General features: G+C 41.8%; 1 protein-coding gene across 3 annotated transcripts in view; it reads right to left on the bottom strand.

Annotated features, from left to right (window-relative positions):
* Nucleotides 1–12,187, bottom strand: part of kdm4b (lysine (K)-specific demethylase 4B) — a 349,744-nt gene that overhangs the window by 200,747 nt on the left and 136,810 nt on the right. For all 3 annotated transcript variants that reach the window (XM_028816605.2, XM_028816603.2, XM_028816604.2), the window contains exon 6: nucleotides 2,169–2,218. In XM_028816605.2, the coding sequence (XP_028672438.1) occupies nucleotides 2,169–2,218 (50 nt within the window). The remainder of the gene's footprint in view (nucleotides 1–2,168; nucleotides 2,219–12,187) is intronic.

The raw sequence follows: 12,187 nt of genomic DNA, 5'->3' as shown, positions 1-12,187 counted from the left end.
AGTTTTGTGTTTTTTTTCTTTTAACCAAACGTAACATTTAATATGAACGAAATAGTATGCACTTACACCAACAAATATTACATAACACTAATGTTTATATATTATATGATTTTATGTACTACAAATCCTTTTCTGTAATGTTGGCTTATGTGTCATCTGTGAGTTTCCGTGATCTTTCAGCAAGCTCCAAAGATATTCCCATTTAATTGCTCACAACGAACACATGAATGACAGAAACCCAAATCTACAGAGTCAACTCTATATTATCTTTAACCAATGTTTAAAATGAATGCTTAATTCTTTCAAGCATTAGGGAAAAAAAATGTTAAAAAGACTCCCCCCCCATTCTTATTGCTTCAACATGAATGGTACTTCACAGGGATACCCACCCTTCTTATTGTTTTGACCCAATTAGTCTTTTGCGGGGACCCCAACTCCTTACTGCTTCAACACAATCGGGGCTTCACTGGAGATCCCACCCCCATATTGCTTAGATGTGATGAGACTTCACAGGCGGGGGAAACAAACTTCCAATTATTGCTTCGAAGTGATTTGAGACTACATGACTATAAGCGGTGCATAATGCGGTGTGATGGCTCGTAATCATGTGACACATCAAAGGAGGCTGTATTAAGACGGGAGTTTTTGGAGTTATACATTATTTGTTTCAGAATCGTTTTAGTACCGTACTGAGATCTGAAAGCTGGTACCGATAACAAAGTCAAAATTTTTGTACCAATCCAACACTAATTTGCAAATCCCTCGCTGATCCATCTTATTTTTACCCTCCTCATACCCTCATGTCTTCGGGACAACATATTCCTCTTACCACAGTTATCTCATTCTCCTTCTCATTGTTACCTTTACTATCCACCATGCTAATCTCCCTTAAGGCCCTGTCATGTAACACAATGTTTCCAGTGATATTCAGGTGCAGACTTTATCTACATAATCATGGGGAGCTTTTGCGGTGCACTCCTGTGTATTGCGGTTGTGTAGCCTGACATCCCCAGCGACTCTGGGGCAGGCGGGCTCAGTGTGCATGTGAGAGCTGACAACCAATCAGAGCTCACCCAGAAGTACTGTGCTTTTAATGCAGCTGTGAGGGATTAGGAAAGCAGGTCACACACAGAAGAGAGGCTTGTGACTAAAGCATCCGTGAAGTATCAGATTGTGGTGATTTTGCGATAATTTTGCAAATGTGAAACTGTGCTGGAATGTCATCATGGGGTCATCCAATTTGTCATACCCCACGGTTTATAGTCACTATATCTGACATCCTCAAGGCGACAAGATCAGAAACTACAGTCATCAAGTCTGTCATCCCCTCACGACTAGAAACTATAATGCAACATCGGCTTTGCAGAGACAAAAAAAGTCATTGCTAACCAATAAAATTAAAATGTTGTAAGCATCATGTGTCATAAAATGCATGAAAAGATTGGATAGCAGCATAAAATGCCATGTGTTACATGCCAGGGTCATAAAGGTGTGCAAGCATGTAAACCAAGTGACTAGCCAGAGACCCTCCTTTTAAAGCAGTGGATTCTCTTTTATAAACTTTGGTCACAATGGCGTCTTCTCCAGTATGACACTGCTGGCCCTTGCTTTAAATTTAAAAACTGTTGCTGTGCTGATGGACTCTTTTATATAAGTTGTGAGTCCACCAACCCCACTCTTATAAATCTAACAATTGCAATGTAGGTGTCTGAACTCTGACTGCTACTAAAACAGAGCCGTGCCCTCCACAACCCATGCCCGTAGGAGCGTGAAGGAAGGAGGTCGAATAACTGGCCACCCTGCCACGGGAGCACACAAAACTCAATGAACGAGACTGCAGGGGGTGCAGCAGCTGAAAAGCTGCCAGGCCCCCCAGCTCCCAGCCCATCTTTTCTAATCAGCAGCAAAGCCAGCGTGCCTGTGAGGCAGATAAATAAAGAGACGGATGTGTTTAGCTTTCAGCGCTCCACAAACTTCTTATTAGGGTAGGATGAGGTGCGCGGCGGCTATTAATTTGAGGCCTCTGCTCTCAAGCTGCCGCTGATAAGCGCTTTAGAGAATGTCCGAGATGAGGAATTAGCCAGATTGTAATCTTATTAGAAGCAATAACTGAAAAGGCGAGGGAGGTGGGGGGGGGGGGGGAGACGAGAAGAAATCAAGCCATTTACCTTTGGCCAAGCGCTCCAGCCTCTTGCCATGTTCGGGTGGCACAGTGTACCTGGAAAACAAAACACATTCCCGTTAATCCAAAGAATGGGATTTTGGATTTTGCATTGCACACTTCCACTGAGGGGCAACACTGAGCTGAACATAAGTACCCACAAACCCCAAGGTTAGCTCTGCCAGGTTTAGTCCCACACACCATTATCAGTACCATTAGTAGGGTGAAACCTGCCTAAGCAGCATACTCCAGTTCAGGAGGTATACACATCTGGGACTCGGTAGTAACACATCAGCCCACCACCTCCTAGTGACATCACATCTGACCTTGTCACCTCTGTTAGCTGGAGATATACCTCAGAGTAAAATACTAACCCACAAGTAAAACGTGTATGCATATCCGTTAACCTTGATTTTATCTGTTTTGCCCACTTGGTCAGGCTGTCTATTCATTTGTCTATACTGGCCCTCTCAATCCACTAACATCTTCTCTGCAATTAACCAGTTGTATTCCCCCCAACATTCCTTAAGGCTGTGTCCACATTTCCAGTCGTAGACTTCATATTATATGATCTCAAAAGTAAGAGGCAATCGCTGTGCGCTCCCCTGACGGCCAGTCATTCTAATGTCACATTGGCTTTAGAAGACCTTTCCCTCTGATGCAAGGGGTACCCAACTCCGGTCCTGGAGGGCACAATGGCTGCAGGTTTCATTCTAAACCCCGTTCTTAATTAGTGACCTGTTTTTGCTCCTAATTAATTTCTTTTGAATTCATTTTATTTGACTTACTCTTGAAGACTCAGACCCCTTAACTGTTCTCTTTGTCCTTAATTAGCAGCCAAACAATAATGAGATAGAAAATGAGCCAAAACTTGACCAACATTTTTGATCATACAATATCTGAAAATAAAGAAAGGTGAAGGTCTCAAGAATGCTGATCTGCTCAGGTCCACAAAACATTTGAACAGTGCCGTTAGAAAAGAGAACCATCGACAATTTAGGAAATGTATGCGGTTACACAATGAGAGCAGCAACAAGCCATGGAATTAAAGAACACATTTAATTAACAACAAGACTCAGAGCCTCATTAAGCAAATGGTTGGAATGAAATTGGTTGGAGTTTGAGGCCCTGACTTAGTTGGTCTTCTGTTGACTCACTCACTTCACATTTCATTTCTGTTTGGGTGCCACTTAAGGAAAGAAATGAAGCAATTCAGAAGAACGATGAAGAAATTCAGGGAAACAAATCTTTAAAAACAAGTCAATTAAAATGAATTCAAAAGAAAAACTGTGCATTAATTAAGAAAAGGGTTAGAATGAAAACCTGTAGCCACTGGGGCCCTCCAGGAATGGAGTTAAGGACCCCTGCTCTGATGGGTTCTCTAGAACACTAGCCATGTCTCACTAAGCAGTGTTGGCACCTTTATGTGAACCGGCTTCCCCCTAATTCCTCTTTGTTCCACCTAACGTCATGTGCTGCCTACTCTGCCCAAGACCAGATCTTATATCTCCTTCATTTCTAACATGGACTGGTTTCTGAGTGGCCCCTCTATCCCAGATATTGATAATCCTCATGCGGCCTCCACCACGTACAAAGCTCCAGTCACTCATGGCTAGTTTTTACTGAAAATAGCCACCTAAACTTTTGAGCACTAATTTTAAATAGCCATCAAGAAATAATCCATGAGTACCATCTGTTCCAGGCCTCCCTTGCCCTCCATTCCTTCCAGCCCTGGTTCTAACCTTACATTCATTCAAGTAATCTTCACTTGTTATTTATTTCCTACCTCACAGGCATCATCTGCCATATGTCAAAGAACATCACTAATGTGCCTTCTTTTCCAAGAGTTTCCATGTATGTTTTATATATTTTGTGGTATTTGCTGCCTTTCCTTTTGGGAAATAAAACCAAAAAAACCGACTGCAGACAATTTTTGTCGACATTTCAAAACAATTTTAGCCTTCACTTCTTGATGCTGACATTTGTCAATACCCTACTTTGAAAAAATGAATGCTCAGTTTATTCTATTACGCACGTCTTCTTTTTCAGACACCTCACAGTCCACAGTACAATTCCAGTCCTATTATGTCTGCTACCCTAACCTTGCCAGACCACACACACTACAGACATGGAAACATGTGTTGGTCTCCTTACAACTCATTGAAAAAGTGCTGTGTGCCCCCTGAGAAACCAACTGCCCCCTGCGCACCTGCATGCCTTTTGATATGTCACTGAGTAAAGCAAAGCAAGTGTGACAAGTGATCAAGTGTTGCTTATTCTACAAAGATCTTCTAAGATTCCCTGGACACATTTGTTTGAGACCCCTAGAAAAGGTTCTAAATAATTGGATTCAAGAGATTTTTCAAACCAGCTGTTTCCTTGAATTCGTTCCACTCATATCTCCAATCGTATGATCAGTCATTCAACCAATTTAAATGGAGAAAAGTCACTTTGCTGTTTGGTGTCATTGTGTGTCCCACACTGAAAATAGACCAGTGAAAGCAAATGAGAGAACTGTCTGAGGAGATCAGAAAGAAAATGAGAGACAAGCACATTAAAGGCAGAGGCTAGAAGACCAACATCTCCAAGCAGCTTGACGTTCATGTGACAACAGTTGCAAATATTATGAAGAAGTGGAAGATCTTTGAGACTGCAGCCAACCTCCCTAGATGTGGCCACAAGAGGAAACTCCAGAATGGGAAGGAGGACAGTGAGAATGCTAGACAAAAAGCTAAGGACAACTTCTAAAGAAATACAAGCTGAACTCCAAAGTCAAAGTTCATTAGTGTCAGATCGCACCAGGCCTCACTTTTTGAGTGACAATGGGCTCAATGGAAGAAGACCCAGGAAAGAAAAACATTAAAAAGCCAGACACAAATTTACTAAAATGCTTATTGACAAGACACAATGCTTCTGGGAGAATGCCCTTTGGACAGTTGAGAGAATGCTGGAGCTTTTTGACAAGTCACATCAGCTTGATGTCCACAAATGTAAACAAAATGAAGCTTTCAAAGAAAAGAACACGAGAGCTACTGTGAAACATGGAGGAAGCTCAGTGATGTTTTGGGGCTGCTCTGCTATGTCAGGCATGGGGGACATTGAGTCTGTGCAGAGAACAATGAAATCTCAAGACTATCAAGACATTCTGGAGTGAAATGTCCTGGCCAGTTTCAGAAAGCTCAGTCTCAGGTCACAGCTCACGGATCCTCCAACAGGATAAAGAGCCAAAACACACAACTAAAAGCAGCAAGTATAGCTGAGAACAAAACATTGGACTATTCTGAAGTGGCCTTCTAGGACAGCTGATTTGAATTCCTTCGAACATCTATGGAAAAAACTGAAACATGCAGTCTGGAGAAGACCCCTACAAACCTGACCCAGCTGGAGCAGTTTGCTCAGGACAACTGGGCCAAACGACCTGTGGAATCACTTGAGTGCAGGGACTGCAAATTCTAAAGGTAATGTAACTAAATATTAGGTTTAGGGTCCCATCATTTTTGCTCATCCCATTTCCATTTGTGTTATTATCTGAAATATTCTGCTGAATCCAAACTCTAAAGCAAAAGTCTGATTTGTGTTAAATAATGAATAAACAATGATGGGTGCCATTTACTTTTGTCAGATTCAAGTGATTTCAGAGACAATTTTGGGTTCTTCTTTTTCTGTGGAGGGGTACCAACACATTTGTTCAGGTCTGTACGTAGCAGCCCTCACGTGGCCCCATGATCCATTTATCTCACGTCTATATTAAATCCAGCACCAGTTGTCTAGTGCTTTCATCCGACAGCAATGCCAGCCTTTGGTGGATGCAGTGTGTTACATTTTCAAATAATATGGCAGCTGTCATTACCACATGTTAGGACAATCCAGTGTACTGCTGCTGCGGTCTCAGATGTGACAGAAAAGAAATAACTCGGGCACTGCTGACGCCACCGCCCTTACATACTGTAGCCTCTGCTGGATTGTGGTCAGAAGTGCCCACTGCTGCAAAATAATTTAATAGTGCATATTGATTAATTTTCTTTACAAATCAAATAGATTTATGTAATTAGTTCTACATTCTGGATGCACAGAGAGGACTTCAACAAACGTCAAAGAAAAGCTCATGTGAACCTTAATTATTATACGTCAGGACAGCAAGCCATCTTCTCTGTAATCTCATCCAGGCACACAATTAAAACCCTCATACTTTCATCTAGGTTTGCACCAGCAGACAATAAAAAAAATATAGTAAATGTACAGTAATCCCTCGCTATATCGCGCTTCGCCTTTCGCGGCTTCACTCCATTGCAGATTTTATATGTAAGCATATTTAAATATATATCGCGGATTTTTTGCTGGTTCGCGGATTTCTGCGGACAATGGGTCTTTTAATTTCTGGTACATGCTTCCTCAGTTGGTTTGCCCAGTTGATTTCATACAAGGGACGCTATTGGCAGATGGCTGAGAAGCTACCCAGCTTACTTTTCTCTCTCTCTTGCGCTGACTTTCTCTGATCCTGACGTAGGGGGATTGAGCAGGGGGGCTGTTCACACACCTAGACGATACGGACGCTCGTCTAAAAATGCTGAAAGATTATCTTCACGTTGCTATCTTTTCTGCAGCTGCTTCCTGAAACGACATGCTGCACGGTGCTTCGCATACTTAAAAGCTTGAAGGGCACGTATTGATTTTTGATTGAAAAACAAACTCTGTCTCTCTCTATCTCTCTCTCTCTCTTTCTCTGCTCCTGACGGAGGGGGTGTGAGCTGCCGCCTTCAACAGCTTTGTGCCGCGGTGCTTCGCATACTTAAAAGCTCGAAGGGCACGTATTGATTTTTGATTGTTTGTTTTTCTCTGTCTCTCTCTCTCTCTCTCTCTGCTCCTGACGGAGGGGGTGTGAGCTGCCGCCTTCAACAGCTTTGTGCCGCGGTGCTTCGCATACTTAAAAGCCAAACAGCCCTATTGATTTGTTTGCTTTCCTCTCTCTTTCTGATAGTCTCTGCTCCTGACACGCACTCCTTTGAAGAGGAAGATATGTTTGCATTCTTTTAATTGTGAGACGGAACTGTCATCTCTGTCTTGTTATGGAGCACAGTTTAAACTTTTGAAAAAGGGACAAATGTTTGTTTGCAGTGTTTGAATAACATATGGTTTCTACTTCGCGGATGGCTCTGGAACGCAACCCCCGCGATGGAGGAGGGATTACTGTAACATTAACATTATACAAAGATACTGTGTGTCTGTTATACCTGCATTGCTATCACTCTTTAATTTAATATTGTTCTTTATCAGTATGCTGCTGCTGGAGTATGTGAATTTCCCCTTGGGATTAAGTAGTACTAGGGTGTTGTACCGTGTTAGCCATTATGAATGTAGAGAAAAGCCAAGCAAAATGACACCTTTTATTGGCTAACTAAAAAGATTACAATATGTAAGCTTTCGAGGCAACTCAGGCCCCTTCTTCAGGCGAGATGTAATACAGAAACTGGAGTTTTATGGCCAGATATGAGGATTGTTTACATTTCTCAGAATGACAGACAACCTGACTACAGATCCACATTGTTTTAAAAAACTCATTAGAAACTTCAAAAGACTTTGTTGGAATCTTATCCAAAGATCTTGACCATACATTGTTCTTCTCTCTCTTGTTAAATTAACCCTAGCCTGAATGAATCTATTAATTTTTTACATTTAAAATTTCTCATTTAAAGATTTACCAATGTTGTTTCTTGTCCTAGAGTGTGTATATAAACACAGGGAACTCTCGCCTGAAGAAGGGGCCTGAGTTGCCTGGAAAGCCTGCATATTGTAATCTTTTTAGTTAGCCAATAAAAGGGGTCATTTTGCTTGGGTTTTCTCTACCCTTGGGATTAATAAAGTATCTATCTATCTATCTCATCTAAGCCATACCTATTTAACTCTTTCAGGGCGGATGTCAACCTCTGTTCAAAAGGAGGGGTTAATGGTGATAATCAACTTTAAGCCAGGGCTGTGGAGTCAGAGTCGAGGAGCTGGAGTCAGAGACAATTTTGGGTACCTGGAGTCGGAGTCAGCAAAAATGTACAGACTCCGACTCCTAATAAATTGAAATTGTAATGAAAAAAAAAAATACAGCAAGTTCAAATGTCCCATTTTACAAACAATAGTCATTATTAAGTACTTATCTGATGTAAGAATAAAGCCCAGTGCATAGCTGTGTTACTACTAGTGGGAAGTTCAGATGAGCTATTATACAACCTGACATTCACATATTGTAATCTGGATTATGGTACATTACAAAGTGTTTTCATTTTATTTCAGATGTAATGTGTTGAACAAGATTATTTGAGTGTAAACAAGTGTAATGATGTTGGTGGAGGTGTGTGCTATGGCCTGATGTGTGTTCAGGGGTTCTATTCTTTTGTTTAAACTGGCCAATACGGTAGAGAGTCAGCTTCCTAGCCAGTAGTTCTGTGGTTAAGTGACGTGTATGTTGCCTTCCTTTAGTCAACATGGAACATACATTAGCATTTAAATACAGAAGAGTCGGAGTCAGAAGTACCAGAAACTAAGGAGTCGGAGTCAAAGGATTTATCTACCGAGTCCACAGCCCTACTTTCAACGGTGACAAAACCCACCGTTAAGTTTTAGTTGGACTCTCTTTGCTAGAAGGAAACTTAGCTTTGTTGGTTTGACCGAGATTTCCTGCGCTCGCATGAGTAGCAAGAAGCAAACGACGGAAAAAGTGGCATTGACATCTGGCGTGAGATCAAAGCTAATGTGCAAAGAAAAATTCTCCGTGGGCGACGTTTTGCCTATTATCTCTGAATTGGACTATGACTTGTCCGACTCTGATTTTGATACAAGTGATTGAAAACGAATGTGAGGTACCAGCATTAGCTGACCGTGGTGCTGAACAGGTTCCTGTAGCTGACACGCCTACGGCAACATTTACCTGGGAGGACCGCCGCTTACAATGATAGGAGGTACAAACCAGATTGCAATGCACTGCGACCACCTGTGCTGCCCCCGCCATGTGAACACAGCCCGGCAGCAACAGACATTTTATGTTGATCTCTGTTTAAAACCAATGCTTTGAGTGCTTTTCAGAAAACTCTGTTTTTGGAAGAAATATTCAGTCCTCAAAGAGTTAAGAAGCTGATTTTGAATGACATGGACATCAAGGCCCAGAGGTGAGCAGTGCTGCAGTATCTCGGCCTACACATCCACCTCCAGACATCTCCGCACAATTTAGCTTTTCAAAACTGGAATTCCTTCCACAAACACCTGCCTCTCTTTCTAATCAAGCTGATAGACTTCAGATTAAGGCGTGCACAGCGGGAGGAGCGAATTCTTCCATGGATCCTGCTATGGACAACAAAACCTTTAAAAGAGTTTTCTATGATTAACGTTACACGGTCGTTGCTCAAAATGATTACATGGCAGATAGAAGTGAGATGCACTTTAAAAGAATGGCCTAAGCCTGCTGTTATGTCCAAGAAAATCTTATTAATAAGTCTGACCGCAGCTACTGTGAGCAATGAATGGCTGAAATTGGCATGAAATGTGGGGTGGAAGAAAGAGAGATTGTCCCACGTGATCGCCTATCACGAAGTTAGTACACCATGATGGCAAAATCAACCTGAAGAACCAACTCTCCATCCATTTTCCTGCCTTCTTATCTGATTTGGTGCCTATCCCACCACCACACTAGACAGAGTGCAAGACCACCATAGGGCAAACTTTTAACACTCAAGCAAGCCGATCCAAATTTGAACTCCACTTTACCCGACTCTCAGCTTTTGAGGTACAACATGAATGCCAGAAAACCTGTAGGAAGGCACACACAGACTTGGAGAGAACATTCACTCTCCACACGATGGTGACTGAGCTAGGATTCAAACCAAGGATTCTGGAAAAGTGAGGTGTCGATGGTGACTGAGCTAGGATTCAAACCAAGGATTCTGGAAAAGTGAGGTGTTTGCATTCATCTGTGGTTTGGAAGTCGCCCACTGGTCTTAACCCACCATTTGCAGTTTAGAAGTCAGAAGCTCGCTAACTCACATGGGAGAAGGTCTCTTTAGTGCGAGTGCCGCTCGGTTTGTGCATACATTCCGTTTATGATGAACGGTCTACAATCGTAAAGTCTCCTAAAAAAACATATTATGACATATAAATGTGTGTGGTGTGTGCAGTGAGCATATTGCATGTTTTAAAAATAAATATAACCTGATGCAAGGAAAAAATTATCCAAATTATCAAATTATCCATTGGCATTTGATGGCATCAACAGACGAATGGTAAACGGGAATGATATGTTCCCGCAGGTGCTGTGTCTGCTCTCTGTTGTTCAGCGTTACGATAATAGTGTAGGAGTCGAAGTAAGCCTTGAAAGAATTTGCAGCCATATTCATGAACATATGAACTGCAAACTACACATTGGAAATTAATGGTGTGTCACACTCTGTCAAAAGGACTGCCGTTAAGAGAACTAATAATGAAGAGCCACAGGAGACGTGGATTTCAGTGCTCAAAACACCCAAATCAACAACTCTGCCTAACAACACCAGTAAAGCAAGAAAAAGGCTGCACAATATCCACCGTCTGACTGCAACTATAAAGAATAACTGAAGAAATTCAACATTACTGTCTAAATGGAAATTCAAAGACAAAATATCCACAGCGTGTTAACATCTTGTATGTCCGTAAACCACAATGCTTATCTTAACTTTATTTGCTGTTGTTGTGTCATGTAGTAATACAATAGTTAAAATGACAGAGAGATATCTTGGCAAACAGAGGCACTTCTCAAACATGTGGAGCCCAGTAGCTGTGGAGGTCTAAGTGTGTGTGTGTGTGTGTGTCTGTCTCCACTATCCTTGTGTACATCACACACATTAATTATTTAGCTTTAGTTACCTTGTGCCCGTGACCACCTGAATTGGTGATGGTAATTTAGTTTTTAGTTTCTCTTTGCTTCAATTCTTTTGTTCAGTTTGTTTTGCTCTCTCCCTGAAACCCCATCAGTGGTCTAAAATGCACAGACTGGAGCAATCAGGTGTGGGCGTTTTGGGAAGAAGCCCTGTGGAAGGAGCCTTTGCGATGCAGGATTTCACGACTATTTACTACACACTTTTTAACAGGTTGTCCCATGACATGTATTCTCATTTGAGAATCACACCTGGCCCAGTGAGACTACTTCTTAGCCACCTCATCGTCTACATAGGGCCAAGCAGACATATGACTACTGAGAGAGACTTGGTCTTCTCCTGCGTGGATGCAAAAATTGTCAGAGAGAGAGAGAGAGAATGAGAGATCAAACTTGTGCCAATTCTTTGGTTTCCTGTCACATGTCAAGGGACTAATGAGCCGTCACGGTACGGAGTGTCTCTCCTGATTCAGCCACCATTTCTAATCAGGCACAACTCAGTCTATTAGGATATGTTGACTCCTTACTCCATACAAGCGTTTGCTGTAGCAAGACCCCAATCAATTTGCAGCCAGACTTCCCTTTCATCTGAAGCTAGCTGGCCAGTTTCAAAGGTTTACTTGTCCCTTCCTAGGGTGGGATGGCTCATAGAATGTATTGCATAGACGTATAGAAAAGCACCCTTGTAAACAAAAAAAAAGGGCCCCAGGTAGACTGGTGAATGCCTCGAATCCCCCTACCACAAACTACATCCCCCAAAGAAGTGTTTAACAAAACATTCATATCAGTAACAGCATTCCTAAAATGTTCAGGTGTCTACAAAAATTGTTGATAGAAAGCTGTTCATTTCTTTAAGTCAATAAATCTTAAATGAAAATTTACAATTATGAAAATAATAATCTACATAGACACTAAAAACTTCCTATGTTATCTTTGCTTTTGTCCTGTTGGAAGGTGAACTTTCAGCACAGCCTGAGGTCCAGAGTACTTTGAGCAGGTTTTGATTCTATTAGTGAGGAGGTTGTGCCCTCATTTTTTTGCGTCTCTGTCTAAAAAAAGGCAGAATTAGATCCTGGAGTTTTAGCCAATTTGCCCGATTTCCCAATTGCCATTTCTGTCTAAAATATTAGAAAGAA

This window comes from Erpetoichthys calabaricus, chromosome 12, assembly GCF_900747795.2.
Source record: "Erpetoichthys calabaricus chromosome 12, fErpCal1.3, whole genome shotgun sequence".
Classification (NCBI taxonomy): Eukaryota; Metazoa; Chordata; class Cladistia; order Polypteriformes; family Polypteridae; genus Erpetoichthys; species Erpetoichthys calabaricus.
This window is presented reverse-complemented; position numbering and strand designations above follow the sequence as displayed.